The 20,579-nt window shown below is 37.2% G+C and overlaps 1 protein-coding gene across 3 annotated transcripts in view; it reads left to right on the forward strand.

The window, feature by feature from the left end:
* LOC132384559 (protein TANC2-like) overlaps positions 1-20,579 on the forward strand; it is a 764,460-nt gene that overhangs the window by 722,148 nt on the left and 21,733 nt on the right. For all 3 annotated transcript variants that reach the window (XM_059955744.1, XM_059955745.1, XM_059955743.1), the window contains 2 exons: positions 6,245-6,377; positions 19,286-19,377. In XM_059955744.1, coding sequence (XP_059811727.1) covers positions 6,245-6,377; positions 19,286-19,377 — 225 coding nt within the window. The remainder of the gene's footprint in view (positions 1-6,244; positions 6,378-19,285; positions 19,378-20,579) is intronic.

Genomic DNA, 20,579 nt, shown 5'->3' on the forward strand with positions numbered 1-20,579 from the left:
CATCTCGTTTAGTAGCACTTAATCTGTAGCCCACTCTATTTTGGTGATTTAAGTGCTTGTCTAAGTGCTACTTAAATGTTATGAGAGAACCTACCTCCACCACCAACTCAAACTGTGCATCCAGATTACAACTGTCCTCTAGGTAAATAAAGTTCCTTCTCAAATTCCTTGAATTGCTTACCCCTTACCCCAAACTGATTCTCACTATTTTAGACCATAAGACATGGGAGAGAGAATTAGGCCATTTGGCCCAACAAGTCTGCTCTGCCATTCCATCATGGCTGATTTATTACCCCTCTCAAACCTATTTTCCTGTCTTCTCCGCATAATCTTTGACACCCTTAGTAATCAAGAATCTATCAACCTCCACTTTAAATATATCCGGTGACTTGGCCTCCACAGCCATCTGTGACAACAAATTCCACAGATTTACCACCCTCTGGCTAAAGAAATCCCTCCTCATCTTTATTCAAAATGGACGTCCTTCCATTCTGAGGTTGTGCTCGCTGGTCCTAGACAATAAGACCACGATAGGAAATGTCTTCTCCACAACTAATCCAGTCTAGGCCTTTCAATAATTGATAGGTTTCAATGAAATCCTCCCACATTCTTCTAAACTCCAGTGAGTACAGACCCAGAGCCATCAAACACTCCTTCTCGTGAACCTCCTCTGGACCCTCTCGAATGCCAGCTCATCTTTTCTTAAATGAAGGGCCCAAGACTGCTCACAATACTTGGAGCAGTCTGAACAATGCCTTATAAAGCTCAACAGTACCTCCTTGCTTTCATATTCTAGTCCTCTCAAAATGAATGCTAACATTGCATTTGATTTCCTTACAACGGACTCAAACTGCAAGTTATCCTTTAGGGAATCGTGCATGAGAACTCCCAAGTCCCTTTGTACCTCTGATTTTTGAATTTTCTCCCTGCTTAGAAAATAGCCTATGCTTATGCCTTCTACTGAAGTGCATGTCCAGAAACTTCCCTACACTATATTCCATCTGCCACTTCTTTGCTCATTCTCCCAGTCTGTGAAAGTGCTTCTGCAGACTCCCTGCTTCCTCAGCACTACCCACCCCACCACCTATCTTTGTAATTGTCCACAAACTTGGCCACAATTATCAATTCTGTCATCCAAATTATTGACATATAACATGAAAAGAAGCAGTCCCAACACCAATCCCAGCGAAACACTAGTTACTGGGCAGCCAACTAGAAAAGGTCCCCATTATTCCCACTCTTTACATTCTGCTAGTCAGCCAATCTTCCATCCATGCTAATATCTTTCTTGTAATACCATGGGCTCTTATCTTGTTAATCTCATATGTGGCACGTTGTCAAAGGCCCTCTGAAAATCTAAATACACAACATCCACGGACACTCCATTGTTTATCCTGCCTGTTATTTCCTCAAAGAATTCCAACATATTTGTCAGGCAAGATTTTCCTTTAAGGAAACCATTCTGACTTTGGCTTATTCTATGATGTGCCTCCGAAACATCATGCTCAGTAATGGTCTCTAACATTTTCCCAACTGAGGTCAGGCTAACTGGCCAATAATTTCTTTTCTTCTGCCTCCCTTCCTCCCTTCTTAAGGAGTGGAGTAGTTTGCCAGTCCTCCAGAACTATTCTAGAATCTAGTCCATCTGGTCCAGGTGACTTATCTACTTTCAGACCTTTCAGCTTCCCAAGCACCATCTCTTTAGTAAAGCAACTATACCTACTTCTGACCCCTGACACTCTCGAATTTCTGGCATCTACTGTGTCTTCTATAGTGAAGACTGACGCAAAATACATATTAAGTTCATCCGTCATTTCTTTGTTCCCCACTACTATCCCTCCAGCATAATTTTCTAGTGGTCTGATATCCACTCTCGCCACTTTTTTACTCTTTATACAGTACTGTACAAAAGTCTTCAACACCCTAGATTTTTTATGCGGTTTCAGAAAGTATGAGCTCCACAGATCCCTGATCTCAACATCAAGGCTGTGTGGGATTACCTGGAGAGACAGAAGCAAGTGAGACAGCCAAAGTCTGTAGAAGAACTGTGGCAAGTTCTCCAAGATGCTTGAAACACCCTACCGGTTGATTTTCTTGTAAAACTGCACAACAGTGTACCTAAGAGAATTGATGCAGTTTTAAAGACAAAGGGTGGTCAACCAAATATTGATTTGATTTAGTGTTTTTTTTATTATTTATTGCTCTTTATAATAACTTTTTTGATCTTTAGACATTTTTCATTTCATTTTTTTACATGTGCCTTAGACTTTTGCACAAGTGCTGTATATTTGAAAAAAAAGCTTTTGGTATCCTCTTTTATATTCTTGGCTAGATTATCTTCATATTTCATTTTTTTCTCTCCTTACTGCTTTTTTAGTTGCTTTCTGTTTGTTTGTGAAAGGTTCTCAATCCTCTAACTTCCTACTAATTTTTGCTACATTATATGCCCTCTCTTTTGCTTTTATGCTGTCTGTCATTTCCCTTGTCAGCCGTGGTAGCATCATCCTCCCTTTAGAATACTTATTCATCTTTGGGATGTATCTATCCTCTGCATTCTGAATTGCTCCCAGAAACTCCAGCCATTACTGTTCTGCCATCATCATTGCTAATGTCCCCTTCCAATCAACTTTGGCCAGCTCCTTTCTCATATCTCTGTAATCCCCTTTACTCCACAGTAATACAGATATATCTGACTTCAGCCTCTCCCTCTCAAACTGCAAGGTGAATCCTCTCATATTATGATCACTGCCTCCTAAGAGTTTCTTTACCTTAAGCCCCCTAATACAATCTGGTTCATTACACAATATCCAATTCAGAGTTGCCTTTTTGTGAGTGGGCTCAACCACAAGCTGCTCTAAAAAGCAATGTCTTAGGCATTCTACAAATTCCTTCTCTTGGGATCCAGCAACAACCTGATTTCTCCAATCTACCTGCATATTTAAATTCTCATGCCTATTATAACATTGTCCTTTTTGCATGCCTTTTCTACCTCCTGTGTAATTTGTAGCCCACATCCTGGCTACTTTTCGGAGGCCTGTATATAACTCTCATTAGGGTTTTCTTATCCATGCATTTTCTTAACTCTACCCACAAGAATTCTTCATCTTCTATCCTATGTCAGCTTTTTTCTAAGGATTTGATTTTATCTTTTTGCCAACGGAGCCACCCCACCCACTCTCCCGACCTTTCTGTCCTTTCAATACAATGGGTATCCTTGGATGTTCAATGCAGTGATGCTCACAACATCATAACTGCCAATCTCTAACTGCACTACAAGATCAACTACCTTATTCCATATACTGCTTACATTCGAATATAACACTTTCAGTCCTACATTCATCACTCTTTTTGATTTTGCCTCCATATTTACATTTCAACTCATCCCGCTGACTGCAATTTTGCTCAGTCATCTACCTGGCCTTCCTCACTATCGCACCACACACTGCATCAACTTGTAAACCAACTACCCCATCCTCAGCTCTATCACTCTTGTTCCCACCCCCACCCCCAAATTAGTTTAAACCCTCCCCAACAGTACTACCAAGCATGCCTGCAAAGATATTGGTCCTTTTTGTATAGGTCATACTCTCCCTGTAAGAGATCCTAATGATCCAGAAATACGAAGCCCTGCCCCCTGCACCATTCCTCCGCCATGCATTCATCTGCAAGTCATCCTATTCTTACCCTCAATGGTGTGTGACACAGGCAGTATTCCAGAGATTACTATCCTAGAGGTCCTGCTTATCAGCTTTCTGTCTAACTCCCTAATATTCTTTCTTGAGGACCTCCTCCCTTTTCCTCCCCTATGCAGTTGGTACCAATATGTATCACAACTTCCAGCTGCTCACCTTTCCACTTTAGAATGCCATGGACCCGATCCGAAATGTCCCTGACCCTGGCACCTGGGAGGCAACATACAATCCGAGTGCTTTTTCACATCCACAGAATCTCTTTTCTACTCCTCTAATTACAAAATCCCCTATCACTACCACATTCCTCTTCTCCCCCTTTCCCTTCTGAGCCATAGAGCCAGACTCAGTGCCAGAGACCCAGTCGCTGCTGCTTCCCCCTGGTAGGATGTCACCCCAACGGTATCCAAAGTGGTATACTTGTTGAGGGGAATGGCCACAGGAGTACTCAGCACTGGCTGCCTATTCCTTTTCCCTCTCCTGACAGTGATTCAGGTACCAGCCTCCTGCAACTTAGAGGTGATTACCTCCCTGTAGCTCCTATCTATTACTTCCTCAGTTTCCCATATTAACTGAAGATCATGAGCTGCAGCTCCAGTTCTTTAACGCGGTCTCTAAGGAGCTGCAGCTCCATATACTTTGTGCAGATGTTGTTATCACGGAGACTGGAGGTCTTCCAGAGTTCCCACAGCTCACCCAAAGAAGATACATTAACCCTAGATCCATTGTCACAGTACTAGCTATGTACTAATAGACAAAGAAAGAGAAAAAATCTTCAGTTAGAGCCTCTGCCTGTTCTCACCCAAGCCTTTTGAGCCAAACTTGATGACTTAAACACCATCCATTCCTACAATGGCTGCTCTGCTTACACCTTGCTTCTTTTTATTGGACTTTGCTGTTTGCCTAAGAAATCGTTATGATTGCAGCCCGCCGTAAAGTTCTGAAAGACCCCAAGCTCTTTTTAAACATAGTTCTGCCTCAGCCAAACAAGCGACTGCTCGCAATGATTGCTGTCCGCCGAAAAGTCCCGGAAGGCCCTGAGCTCTTTTTAAACATTGCGCGGTCTTAGCCAAACAAGCGATTGCTTGCGATGATTGCAGCCTGCCAAAAAGTCCCAAAAAGCCCCAAGCACCTTTTAAATCTCGCGCCGCCTCAGCTAAACATCGACTGCTCGCGATTATTGCAGCCCGCCAAAAACTCCCAAAAGGCCCTAAGGTCTTTTGAAACCTCGCGCCGCCTCAGCTAAACAAGTGACTGCTCGCAATGATTGCTGCCCGCCGAAAAGTCCCGAAAGGCCCCAAGCTCTTTTCAACCCACGGGTCACCTCAGCCAGACAAGTGATTGCTCGCGATGATTGCAGCCTGCCAGTAAGTCCCAAAGGCCCCGAGCTCTTTTTAAACCTCGCGCCGCCTCAGCCAAACAAGTGACTGCTCGCAATGATTGCAGCCTGCCAAAAAGTCCCGAAAGGACCTTGAGCTCTTTTTGAATCTCGCGCCATCTCAGCCAAACAAGTGATTGCTCGCGATGATTTCAGACTCATCTGCTATATACTTCGACAGTCATTATAGTACAGTGTCAATAACCATTTTCAATATACCATCCCCACTGTGAATTCCAAGAGAGAAAGTGGGGAGATGTCTATAGTCTGAGGATCAAGGCGCCGGTTAGGAATGGGAGAGGAAGTATCTGTCAGGAGTATCAGAAGTAAAGAGGAAGTCTTCAGAATGCTTTGGAGCCTTGTTGGAAAGTCCACAAGAAGTTATGACCTGGAAGGAGGGATCTGCAGGGAAGGTCGGTGCATTGATCCGGTCCAGTGGGAATGGCGTTCTCATCTTGAATCAGATGAATGGGTGGAGATGTGGTTTTCAATTGTTGATGACTTGAGGCTTGACTTTTGATAGTCAGAAATGATGGTGAAATAAAATCATCGGATGATGAAGGCATTGGGTCCTGAGGTGATTCAGTTATTGAGGAAGTTGTGATCTTCAGAGGATAAGTGTCTCATTCCTGGCAAAGAGGATGGGAGCAGTAGAGAGAATAATATATAGGATTCTGTGTGGAGAGAGGTCCATAAAGGATAAAAAGCATAGGACTTGTCATAGGGTCCTAATCCAGTGTTTCTGAATTAAAGCCTACCTCTCAGGGAGAGCCCAACGCTGGTCACTGCTTGGACAATTGGTTTACTTCCCCAACGATGCTCCAAGGAACTGTAACATTACGTCAGTACTCTCTGACAAGAAAACTGCATTCAATGCTCATAAGTGAAATTAGTCTAGGAAGTGATGGCCAAATTTCCAGACTAATTGAAAATCACCTGGAAATGGTCGTAATCACATTTCACTCCAGATAAAGTCAGTTTTCAAACAAGAAGCACAGTTACATAGTAACTGATGCAATTTCTTGGCAATTCTCCATTTTGCCCAGACCGAACTGTTGTCTATCAAACTACGTTTCTGCCATTCTTGATTAAGATGATCAATCATAGATCTAATATAAATTATGGTCACTAAGATATTTAATCCCTTGATATATGTATGTCTTAAACTTGGTGACAGGTGCAGTACCTTGTGGACCATGGAGCAATGATTGAGCATGTGGACTACAGCGGTATGAGACCTTTGGACAGAGCAGTGGGGTGCCGCAATGCAGCAGTGGTGGTCACCCTTCTGAAGAAAGGAGCCAAGATAGGTAGGCCTTTTAGAGACAGTCCGTCCTCCCTGCAGTGAGTGCCAGTAGACTGTTTGGAGTAGATATGCTTTTCAATAAAGCAAAAGGCTAGGTTTGGCATTCTCCTTTGAAGTACAAAGTGAACTTGTGTTCACTTTTGTATGAGAGTGACTGATTATATTTAATTATCCATCCAAACACCACCAATGTACTATTCATGGATTGCTTTGCTATGTTGAGAACATAAATATGGAAATGATGTATTTAGCTTTTGCTGTCAGATTTGCAGTAACCCGTGAGAGTAATATCTTCCACACTAAATTAAGATTTGATTTCATGCAGTTTACCACAGCATACAGTGCATTGACCTTAAAGTCACTATATTCAGCACTGCTCACCATGAAAGTAGTTGGATGTAATATTCCAGATGGTACTGAAGAGGATTATATTTGTGAATTTAAAGCTAGGAAGTTGGATTAAACTTGAAATGTATAGCAAATAATCTGACACATAGATGAATATAATTGGGATTTTTGGATCAATAAATCTGTGTAGAAAGCATGAGCCTATAAAAGCTATTCATGAATTATGACAGTTGGGTCCAATGAACCTCTGCTATTCAGAAATACTGCATATCTCTGCTGGAGGATGAAAAGTGATGGACACATGTCCACTAGTCACAGAGCTTTCATTTTCCAGTTTTTAAGTAACTCCTTTGAAATATCCACAGATATTTGCTCCCATCTATTCACCACCCTTGGCCATCAAATAAAAATCCTTCCCAGAGCTGCATGGAAGTATCTCAGTAAGAATCTTAGTGCAATGAAGTTCCATACATGTTAGGAAAAGGTGACTGAAGTTACCAGTGAGGCTAAGCGAACAGACACTCAAAATATAGGGTGGCAATGAATGTTTAATCTGGACGAGAATTTAGAATATGTAATGCAAATTCACCATATCCAAGGGAGACTTTGTTTTACTGTTGCATTTTGATGGAAACAATGCAAACATCACCTGGCTGTAAGAAGGGGAAAAACTGGTAGACTCAGAAAGTGGCAGTTCATGAATTGCTGAAACCATTAGAAATCACATTCTTAAAACTTTAGAACTTTTAAAATCTATATTTAGTATTATCTAACCAGATGAAAACTAAAAAGGATGTTGATTTTTTTATGTTGTTGGAGTTTCAATCTGAAGAGAATATATTTAACTTTAAAACATTTTGCTGTATTTATCACCTGTAATAAGTGAAACTTAACAAGAAATCTGACACAGAAACATTGATTTGGAATGACTCTAGTTTTTTAATATCGAAAATAAATATATTACTTCACTGTGAATTTGAATTTATCATTAGTTTGAAGAAAATTAAGGAAGCACCATTTTTCAAATGATAATATAGTGGATTCTGGTTAATTGGGACACATCAAGACCAGTACATTTTGGCCCAATTAAGCAGCAGCACCAATTAGCTGAAGTTTCATGGAAATATTTAAAAGGTATAAAAAAGACAGACTACCTTTGAACTGAGTAACAATTTATGTATTTAAATGAAATGCAGAACAAATTAGAACACTACCAATACTTCTATAGTACTATAAAACTGTGTTCATTCCTAATAGTTATCGACGGAGGAATTCATCTGCTGTGTTCTTTTGATTGACTGTAAGTGAACAAAATCAGCGCAAACACCTAGTGTAGATAATGGACTGCCTTCAAACAATGCTTTTGACATTTGCATCCTCCAAATCTTCATTTTCATTGTAACATTCAAGATATCTTCAAGTTATTCCTAACTTGTTGAAATAATAAAATCATTTCATTTTCACTCTTGGCTGTTTCTGGCATCTCCAAGCCTGAATCCTTGAAACTGTGATATGTAAAACATTTCAGGATTGTCTTACTGATTATTTCTCACAAATTTCAGTGACAAAAATCACTGCTTTTAGAACACACACACACACAACTAATGCTATGTAAATCTTTTCTTTCTGACTGTGGTGTAGTGCCTAATGGCAACATGACATGCATGTTACTGACGCTAGTTAGAAACGGTTTGACAACAGCCTCCTGCCCGAATTAAGCAGCATAGTGTCCCAAATAAACAAAGGGAATCCCAGTTTTCTTGATTAGTTTCTGTTCTTTAAGAGTTGTCTCAAATCAAAGGCTGTCCTAATTAACCAGAATTCACTGTACTTCCTAGATTGCTTCACCTTTGTTTGCTAGCTTAAACTCATATCACAATGACGTTGGTCTGTGCTTTGGCCTTTTTCAAACACTGTGCTACTATTCCAGAGCAAGAGTGTCCATGCTTCATGTGTTCACTGGCATGCTTGCATTACAGTGTCAAGGGGCAAGCATGAATTTTAAATTCAATAGTAACATTGCCAGCAATTTGCATTTACTCATGTTCCCATTAGTTTATTGTTGCCAGCAGATTTTGATTTGGATGGAAGGTATATTTGTAACGTGATAACAGTAGGTGGCATTACCCTTTCCCAGCCCTGAATTTCACAAAATTTAGAAAAAAACAAATGACAAGGCAACAAAGAAATGTAATCTGAAATAGAAATGAATTCTTGTGTTTTTGAGGGCTGGTGACCCAAATGTGGGGTTTTCTGCATGTGGCCTGGACATCTCTACTTGATCTTATGAACTCCTTCAGTATAATCTCAGCTGATACTTTGCACTGTGCTGTAAATGTGGGTGGAAATCAGCTACTTCCTCTGAATGCTTGATCCTCAAGATCGTCAGATATCTGTCCTTCTGCCATCAGCTTTCTGTATGTTTATGTATTTGTGACTCATTAACTCAATATCTCTGATGCTGTATACTAATAAAAACATTTTCTGCAATGATGGCACTGTTTTTCTTGCAGTATCTAACATGGTGTTTTGCAAAATAGGATAGCAATTGCCAGGAATGTGCCAGTATTTGCAGGAAACTACTATGGCAAAATATCCTGCATAACAACTGCTACAGGTGGCTCCATCTAAAAACGCTACATTGCAACATTGACTGTGCTTCAGACCGTAACACATTGTATAAGCAGCGCTTTGGATCATGAGTTCAAGATTAGGATGCAAATAATGAAAGCTTGATAGAATCTTGTCAACGCAGGGAATGCTTTTGGAATTAAATTATGCTTGTGGCACGCTCCTCAAACATAAACTTCAACAAATTTTGCAAGAGAACACAGATTTAACCCTTTTAGATGCTACGAATATTTCATAGTTTTGATGTTTAAAGTTGCAAAAACTCATTATTCCACATAATCTGATGTGGGCTACTCTATTTTAATGCTGCCATAAACTTTCTGTTATATTGAGTTATCCCAATGCTGAACTTTTCCTGTTTCCAAATCCTTATGGTCAATATGAAGTGATGATTTAAACTGTACAGATGATTAAAAAGAAAATTACATGTTTCCGTTGTCTTATTTAAACTTCAATAAAATTGAAATGACATGAGCTATACAAAATGCATTAGAACAAGCTCATAAAAATGAGACTAGCTAATCCATCTTTTATAGTATCCTTACACTATAAAATCTAACTCTCCCCTTAAATAACTACAGAAAGTTTGCCTTCAGCACTTCATCTGAAGGTCTATTCCAGATATAAATCATTTTCTGTATGAAGAAGCGCTCTCAAATGTCTATCCTGCCTATATTTCCTCATCTTGCAAGTGTGGTTTAACTTGAAACAATGTCCAAAGTAAATCTTTTCTATTTCTCATCATGTCTTGCTCAGCTCTACAAAATCCCCAACATGTCACTTTTCTTCCCCACTGGTGAGAGCATCATGTTTTCCAAATCACTCATAATATTTTGACCCTGTTTGGGAAAAACCTATTGAAAGTCATGCAGAATCATCATTCTTAATGGTGCATGGAAGTGCAAACTGTCTCAGGGAAAATGGAAGTCTGGGGTATAACTTCCATTTCAGCCATTTCAGCTTTTCAAGAAAATATAGTTAAATTACAGTTCTGACAAGTATTTATGTTTAGTCTTTTGACACTGTTGCTGCATCTTTATATTTTCCGACTGCTGATAATGATACACAGTTGTTCCACATGAAAGTCATTCGATCTAACTTACACAGCTGAATGTATGTCCTAGGCAGCCTTTCCACAATGGGTTGCTTGAATCTGAATCCAAGAAATTTTGTACACAAACAAAATTATGCATTTTCTTCAACATAGAGGTATTTCTTAAAGTTTATTCTTCACAAATTTTGCTCCAGGTTGCTGTGTAAGAAGACAGAAACCTCACTAAATTTAGCCTGGATTTAACACTGAGGTGATTTCAGAGAAAAGCAGCAGATTTTATCTCTTCTGTTGCTGTCCATACTGATGTTCAGGGTTATTTTTTAATAGTACATTCATGATGCTTTATCGAAGCTAATTTACAATTAATGAGTCAACATTTTGTTTTTCTTTTAGTAATGACTTGACGAGTGTTCAATTGAAATGTCCAAGACTGACTTTGCCAACTGCTAACCTTAGAGTTCCCACTGCTTTCCATCGTCTTTTCCTGGGTATAATAAGACCATAAGACATAGCATTGGAATTAGGCCATTCAGCCCATTGAGTCTGCTCCACCATTCCATCATGGTTGATCCTCTTCATGTCCACTCTATCTAGGCCTTTCAATATTTGATATATTTCAATAAGATATTCCCTCATTCTTCTAAACTTCAACAAGTACAGGCTCAGAGCCATCAAAACTCCTCATGCATTAACCCTTTCATTCCTGGAATTATTCTTGTGAACCTCCTTTGGACCCTCTCCAATGCCAGCAAATGTTTTCTTAGCTAAGGGACCTAAAGGTGCTCACAATACTCCAAGTGTGGTTGGACCAATATCTTATAAAGCCTCCACATTACACCCTTGTTTTTATATTCTAGTCTTCTTGAAATGAATGCTAACATTGCATTTGCCTTCCCTTCTACTGACTCAATCTGCAAGTTAACCTTTAAGGATTCCTGCACAAGGACTCCCAAGTCCCTTTGCACCTCTGATTTCTGAATTTGCTCACCATTTAGAAAATAGTCTGTTTTCATTCCTTCTACCAAGGTGCACTTCCCTGCACTATATTCCATCTACCATTCCTTTGCCCATTCTTCCGATCTGTTTAAGTCTTCCTTCAGACTCCCTGCTTTCTCAACACTACCTGCCCCTTCACACATCTTTGTATCATCTGCAAACTTGGCCCCAAAACCATCAATTCCATTGATAATTGTGCAGTTGCACTTGTAGAATAATACACCTGTCCCTTATTTATCAAACAATGAATACTAGTTGTGCATTTGATGGTGGGTAAATTGCAATCATATCTACAACATATTTCTAACCATATTTACTTCTCTGTTGTATACCCTACATAGGAATTGAGCATATGCATAGTACATCTCGTCAGTATGGCTTAATCCACAGATCTACAATGAACATAGCACTGGCTGACCTTAATGGGGACTTCACTTTTGAACTTTTATCTTAAAGTAATTATGCCTTTCATAAAATATAGTTTCTCTATTATTCTGATTTTTTATCTTAATTGGTCTTTTCAGTAGAAATATATAATTTTGAGATAAACGCCATTCAATCCAACGGGTATTCAGCTGGAGCTAACTTCTCTCATTCTCTTAGACCTTTTCTTCTCTCATCAAATGCTTATCCATTTCCTTTTTGAATTATTAGTCTCTCCTTCAATAATCATTTGTAATGAAGTATTTCTGTTTTAATAATCTCAATGAAAAAACCTTTGAAATGTATTCTTGAATCTTTTCACAAAAATGCAGTTTTCCAACAGGATGCAATCTCTAAAATTATTGGTATTTTAAAAAGGTTTAAAAAAACAATCTTTTTAACTAGAATATCCTTTTTGTTTATATATTTTAGGAAATCCTTGTCAATTGACTTTGTATGGCTAATGATTTTCTTTCTGCTTTTTAACCACTAAAATAGCAACTTAATGTGGAAAATGTGTTCTAGGCACCATGATGTCCTTGCTTTATATTTCATGACTCTATTTTAAAAATCCTGTTTGTTATTTCATGGGGATTTTTCCTTAACTGTATTCCCAAATATACATTGGAGTTTCCAAAAGAAACCAGAATAAATGTTCATTTTTCATTTGTCAGATGCTGCCATGCCTTTAAACCATATATACAATAATATACTTCCGAGCAACATCAATAAACAGTTTAAGATGAAACTAAGTAAAAGTACTTTTTCCAATATATATACTTGCCCTTTGTAATAAGTACTATGCTGAAGAAACATTATTGCTTTTCTAAAGATATTTTAAATTTAAGATTGTTTGCATTCTATGATAAAACCTTGCCAGTTTGAATTCCATGCTATGCAGGAAGGTGCTCATCTGACAACTAATAAGCCTTCAGTGACCACTTTGATGCGGTGTATTTGCTATTTTAATTGCTGTCCTGGTTGTTTCTCACACTCAGATGCCTTAGATAGTATTCCAGGATAGGAGATCTGGATTATATTCTAAAAAGAAACTAATTGTAGGCAAGTGATTGGATCACTTCTGGAGAGTAGAGTGAATAACATTGTATTAATTGCATAATTTATAAAATAGGAAATTCTAATATTATTCTTTATGAATACCAATTGCAGAGCAGAACTTTCCAATGCGGTTATTTTTGTTTCAAAATAATGAAGTGCACTGCTTTTTTTGTTCGGATAAGAATTATGACAGCCATGTTCGTCTTGAATTGGCCTCTTCTAACAGAGCAAAAAGAGTAAAATACAGTTTTTAATTTTTGCTTTAAAACAAACACACTTATGTCACGTAGTGCCAAACATTGCTTTGAAAATCTTTTGTCCTTCTTTTGTGATAATCTTAATTCACCTCTTTTAATGTTGCACTGATCTTATTTGATAAAATACCCATTGCTGATGCATGAAGTTTTCCACTCAGTTTATTAATTAAAGTAACGATACAGCCACAGCATTTGAAGAATAAATGTGTTCAAAAGCTCCACGGTGCACCATTGAAAATAGCATGACATTTACAAACTATATTTTGGTTCTTCAGCAGCTATAAAATTTGCACACATGCAAATAATAAGGTATCCCTCCTCATTAGCTCTTTGATTCTTTCAAGTCAATGAGCAAAATTAGTCAAAAGGTGGTGTTTACAGACTTTAGACAGGATATGACAATGTGTCATAATCAAGTAGTTTCTACATACATGAAAATACAATATTACAGTTAACTGATGGAGGTTTGATTCTATTTTATGGTGATTTTCAGATCTCGTCTGTTCTGTTCTGAATGACGTTATAATGATAGAAGACATACAATTTCAGTGTGTGTAATAGAACGCTTATTTTGTGTGAAATATCCATGAATATTTATCTGAAATTCCTCTACCTGGTTGATTACAGTCATGGATCAAAATGATATGTAGTTCTTGGGCTAAGTACCTTACGTATGTGTGAGATTAAACTTTGTATTTGATTAATGGCAGAAAAATAATTCACCGCAAGTCTCTGTCACTGAATTCCTATGTGTCTTATCGATTCAGCAACTCAGCCTTTCAAACTATTTTCTGGATTTATGTGAAACAAGTATACTTCTTTATAAGCTTCATCAAATTTAGTGCACATTTAGCCAGTGTTGTAAAAGCAGATTTTTGACATGCTTTTATGGTTTACAAATAATATGTAATAAGCAGCAACCTGTTTAATTTTTGTTCTTATAAACAAATGGTTGGTATCAAACATTAATTAACTTCATTGTATTTCTAACTGGATGAAGATGCGTCAATATGCTTTTTGTTCAGGCTATTAGAAAATAAATACAGTTGTGTTTGTGGAAGTCTCCCTGAAAATGAATGCAGGATTTTTGCTCTTTTTACAGCGGAATGTTTTGTAGTGTCACTGCAGAACAAGCTATGGATGTCACTCTCATTAATAATGATGATGTAATCTCAGAAAGATTTTAATAACCACGATCATGAACTTTACCATACAAAGCAGCAAAACCTTGGTGTTTCATCCAAATATGTTGAAGCAGGTTAACTTAATATGGTTAAATTTAATTATACATTATGAAAGGTTTCATGTCACATTATTATTTTACTGTTAGTGTATGCAGCTGAATCCATTTTTCCATAATCAAATGTTTTATTGTTGACAATGTTTTATTGATGTTGGAATTTGATAAAAACAAATGCAATTGTTCTTTTTTCTGTTAATTGCTTAAGGATATTTAGAAACTCTGTAAGTTGGCAGATATCAAACATTTCCATCCTAGGAGATAATTTTAATTAAACAGGATTAGACCACCAGGAGATTGAAACAAGAACATGGATATATTTCTTGAAGTTAACAAAAATAACTTGTGTTGTTCCAATTATCTTTTATCTTCAACAATGACATTATAATGTACTTTCTACATTGAAAACCACTGAGAATCCTTTCCCTCGGTGTTCAGGCTTGAAGAAATTACTTAGAAATGAATATTTTTGATTTATGAATTCTGTCACTTGTCTACTTGTTTGTTCTTTGGTAGGAATGGGCATACAGATGGGAAAAATATATTTTTGCTTATGTTATTGATGTTAAACAATGGAATCCTACCATTGATCACAATAGGTTTGAACTGGTTATCCATCTAACTATCAAGCTGTTAAACTATAGCCTGGGTTTCTTTTATCTACTCATCTCTTTTATTTCTGTGTGTTCTTGTGTACTTACTAATATAATATCCCAAGGAGATAAATCTGATCTCACTGCCATTCTGTAACATTTTCAAATCCAAAATGATTTTGATAGATATTTATTGTAAAATGGTTCAGATGTACAACCCAAAAATAGAAGTGGATGTGGGATCAGAGAAAGGCAATAGCATTGCTGCTTGTTTGAAATTTGTGTGGGGACCTCCAATCTCAATCACTCAGGTTATAACAACAAATTTTTGGATGGAAATAATTAGTACACTGATTTCTGTTATATACTTCTTTACCTATATTTGTACAGATATGTTAAAAAGCTAAGATCTGCATTTAAAATAAACAGTACATATACAGTGGATTTCTGTTAATTGGGACACACCGGGACCTGTACATTTTGGCCAAATTATTGGCTGCACAAATTATCCAAAGTTTCATGAGAATAGCTGAAAAAAGTATAAAAAGGACAAACTGGGTAACAAATTATGTATTTAAAAGAAATACAGAACAAAGTAGAACACTGCCAATACTACTCTGGTACTATAAAACTATATTAATTCTTAATAGGTATCAACAGAGGAATTCATTTTTGTCATGCTCTTTTGACTGTCAATGAATAAAATCAGCACAGGACCCAGTGCAGATTATGGACTGCCTCCAAGCCTGAATGCTTGAAACCGCAGTGAGCGAAACAGTGCTGAATTGTCTTACTGCTTATTTTTTCCCAACTGTCAGTGACAAAAGTTGCTGCTTTTTGAACACATGCAACTAATGCTGTTTAAAAACTGTTCACTTGAAGCACGGTGTAGTGTCTAAGAGCCGCGCAAGCGCACGCGACTGACGCCAGTTAAAAACTGATCGGCAACAGTCTCCCATCCCAATTAAGTGGCATGGTGTCCCAAATCCTGGCTATTTTCTCAATTAGTTCCAAATAAACAGTTGCTCTGATTGACCAATGGAACAATTAACTGGAAACCACTGTATTTATTGAGAATCAGGTCCTCAAATCAAATAAATCTTCCAGCTTTGGGACTAAAGTCTGCTTTAGTCAGCTTTATGTGTTTGTGCTTCAGACAGTTATGTGTGTGCTTGGCTTCACACAGTACCTCTTATGTGCTGTGTTTTTGTATAATGATTTGCTGATGCACTGGCTTCGCTGCTTGCTCACTGCAATTTTCTTTCTTTTCTGTTTTTCATCTTCATGTCGTTTGAAATACCCTTCCCTTCCTTCTTTCTCTTTCCTTCATCACTGGAAAGGTTGCCAAACACTCCCAAGTCGTCCTCGAGGTACATTCTGATGATTTGATTTTTTTTTGCCCTCTTCCAGTTATGTCTGGACAGCATGAAAGTTTCATGTGTTTTTCTTTCTTTATCCCTAATGAAAGCAACCAATAGGATTGTTGTAGAGGACAACTTATTAGTAAACAATAACATGAAAATATGGCTCAGTAATTTATATTATCTTTCGATCTCTAGAAAATGGGACATTATGGATATACCTAGTCCCTTTTAACCACCGTATTGATGCCATGGTTATCATGTGTTTTCTGCCTCGACAAATCTGATCAAAAATTAATTACCTGCAAATTGGTCACCAAATTGAACAATATTACAGTATCTGTGCTTCAGGAATAATCCATTGGATGTGAAGCTCATTAGTTGATGATCAGGAAATGCTCTTTGATTTGCCTGATTTTTAATAAACTACAGTAGCTGCCTCATTTGCATATAAAATCCCCCAAACTTAAGTAACCCTTCCTTCTCCTGTTCCTCACTTCCTCGCCTCGCTGTTTATTGCTGATTTCATATTGGTTTCTTCACCTTACCAATCTATTTCTGCACAGTCTTGAAGAAGGCTTTGGCATATGGAGACCTGCCATGCCATGTGTCTAAATTTATTCCTGTCTCACAACCTCTACATGGAACTTTGAGAACAGTAACTGCAAAACATTTCCGTATTATAATACCTCCAGCAATTAGAGGCATAAAACCAGATGCCAGCAATACTCAATTCAGTTTAATTTATGCAGCATTAATGATAACTGTGTCAGTAGCTGTCATGTGGCTCTGAAGAACCACTGATTCAAATCCTTGAGATCTGTTGCTGTTCCAAGAATCTACTCAAACGACATAATACAATCCCTTTCAGAATTGTCACACAAACAAAAAAAGGTTCTCAATCACTCACAATTACAGAGATATTTATGTGTAATTGAGTCATTGAGAACCCTTGGAAGAAAAATGATGTGAATTTTATTTGCAACATTTAGAAAGTTAGTGAAACAAATTACAATGATGATGTGCTAGTCAAAATTCAAATGAAATACCATGGTTTTAAAAGAAAACATTTTTACCATAATTTTCTCAATCACCTGAGTTCATTTACTGAGTTTTTTTATTAGGAAGATGGGAAGCCTAGATCAAGCTGCATACGTTACTGCACCCATACTTAGCAGTACAAGTCATTAATGCAATTTTTCTTGGATTAAGAATTCAAAAGCCCATTAAAGTATTTTAGCACAGAATTATTAACACTAAAATTAACATTAAAGCTCCTTATTAATGCTTCATTGCTTATATGGGAGAATTTGACTTTGCAGTGTTGTCATTCCTCCCCTTGTTCAGTGCAAAACTTTTCAAGAGCTGCTCTCAAGGTCCCAATTATTTCTCTTTTGCTAAAGAGATTGCAAGTGTTTTAGAATCTGTAGTAAATTTCAGCCTTATGCCAACTTGCAAAGTTTAAAAGTAACATCTTTGGAGTGTGTTCACACAGTTGTCTTGACAATTACAGGAAATTCTGTGGTCATTACCTACCTCTATCAGTTCCTCAAGCAAGAGTGTGCATATTTTAAATCTGCTTGCTTTTGGAAGGCACCCACCTGTCTGTAATGTTATGGCACAAATATTCACTAGGTCCATAGAATCACTTTTTACATCTTATTGGGATGGAGGATTTTGCTACTGCTTGCCTCCCTTATGCCCTGCCATACAATTGATTAATTGTTGTACTTGTATTTGGCTGCTTCCTGTTCCAATTTTAATTGATGGAATGGAATGGTGATTAAATATCATTCTGCTCCTAAATTGGGCTTCACAAATCAATCCAATGTATTTTCAATTAACAAGTGTCACAGTCCTCTTTGTCCTTTCTGCCACACGTTTATACTCAATTTTCCTCTTGAGCACTGAACAATTACTCATTTAATTATTATAAATTGCACCAATGCTTCGGTATTTTGGTCTTGTAAAAATTTTTTAATCATATCAAATATTCCATGCAGTCTTTAGAATAAACGTTATAAGACTAATTCAGATGTTTCCATTTACGATTGAGTAATAGTTTTAGCTGAGTGGCATTTGTGGACAGTTTTAATGTCGTTATCATTTTAACAAACCTTTAATCTGTTGATGTACAGTAAATAACATAGCGTACATAATGAATGTTCAGAAGAGTAATAACAAGTCTCACCAATTCAGGTGAATGCTAAGTTGAGTTTTGCCTTACTATGTCTGAACCTTCTGCAAATACTGCCCTGGTTGTCAGTGATCTCTTTGTACTGAATATCAAATTGCTTTCAATTAAACCTTAAAATCTTAATTTCCATTTTTATTGAGTATTATTTCACCACACAAACTTCAAATGGTGTTTATATTAAACTAACTTTAAGCATTCAGACATGAAGACACTTGCACCAGTTTTTAAGTTACTCACAAGGATGATGTGTTAGTCACTGGCACTATAGTACTCTCTAAAAAAAATACTCATGTATATTGTCTGAATCTTCACACCTTTGCTGTTTGTGATAGGATGAGGTTTAGTTGTGGTTCAGTGACTGGTGCAGTTTTTTAGTTTAATATACCATCCCAATATTTACATCTAATACCTAATAATTAAGTTATTTTATGAAATACTAATTTTCTTTATCAAATAAGTGATTTATTTACATTGAACAATATAGAAGCATCAAAATTAAGTTCATCTCCAATAATTGTTCTCATATGACTAAAAAGCAAATGTAATTAAACTTGTTTTTTAATGGGCTTGTATATAGTATTGGTTGCATACCCCAATATTGAGATTGACTCTATTTTAAATGATAGTCATGTGGCACAATACCTAAACTCAGAAAGTTGTTCTCTACCTCTATTAACCTATAGGTGTTTTTCATATAGTTTCCTACCCTTGCATTACATGTATTTTACCCCTCATGCATCCTGTGCACTGCAGGTCCAGCGACGTGGGCAATGGCCACCTCAAAACCGGACATCATGATCATCCTCTTGAGCAAGCTGATGGAAGAAGGAGACATGTTTTACAAGGTGGGATGAACCAGAGATTAGCTGGTACCAGGAAAATACTGCAACTAGCTGAGGCACTTCCCCTTTCAGGCAGCAAATAGCCAGATAAAATTATTTTTTACTTTATTAATGCTTTTGTTTATTTTAATTTTACCTAAATTTGAAAGTCTTTGCTTCATCAGGGTATCATTGCTTTGGGAGAAATTAGACTCATTCTAGTATGCACCTCCTATTTCCTTCTGAGGTGACATAGCTGCTGGATCTAGATATCAAACAATGTTGGGACGAACCTCAGCCTTATTTATAAATTCCATATTGTTTTATCCTTCACTTCCCAAATTTATGCACATGAAAATAACTGTGATGTACAAAGTCACCAGCAACCATGTTTTCAGTTTTAAGTTGCTGTTTTGAAAAAAGTAAATAATGTGGCAGGTATGTCTTTTTCAAAAGTAAATAGATTAATTAGTATTCAAGATATAAAAACAAATCCAGAACATATCATTGCATAACAATTCTTCATGGATGTTGTTCTAGTTGCAATTCCTCCAAGTAATTATGTGCTTCAACTAATCATTTTGCTAATCATTCCACTAATCCATATAACCTGCCTTAATTTATTACACTTCCCAGGATCTAGCAGGTGGTAGGGGGAAGGGATTACATTTTCACAAAAGTTTTTGATTCATTATATGAATTGCCCTGAGTTGCCAGAATACACAAAAGAACTATATTTCACACTCTATATCCAATTTCCATCGTGTAATCCACTGAGACATTATCTTTGTTTTCCTACTCCTGTACTCAGCAATTTCTACTGAAACACTATAAAGGAACAGAATTAGCTTCACCCAACAATGTAGAGAAAGCTGAAACTCAGCCTAACGTTCCATCAGTGATGGTTCTGCAAGAGATAAGCAAGTAGATAGAATGGTATATACTGTACACTCTGGACTTTAATTTCTTACTTTTAGCCAAGTTCTTGAGAGTACAACTCCCATAGGATGGGAGATAAAAATTAACAGTTAGCCTGCAGTTTTGAAAACAAATGATAGTTGGTCTTTATTGCAAGTAGGTGTAGAGGGGGCTGTGTAGAATAGAAGAATAAGAAAGCATTGCAACAACTCTATAAAGGTTTTGGTAAAACCATGCCCGGATATGTGTGTGGTTTTACATGTAAAAGGAAAAATATCTTGGGAACTATTGAATATCAGTTCACTAGA

This window comes from Hypanus sabinus, chromosome X1 (genome assembly GCF_030144855.1).
Source record: "Hypanus sabinus isolate sHypSab1 chromosome X1, sHypSab1.hap1, whole genome shotgun sequence".
Taxonomy (NCBI): domain Eukaryota; kingdom Metazoa; phylum Chordata; class Chondrichthyes; order Myliobatiformes; family Dasyatidae; genus Hypanus; species Hypanus sabinus.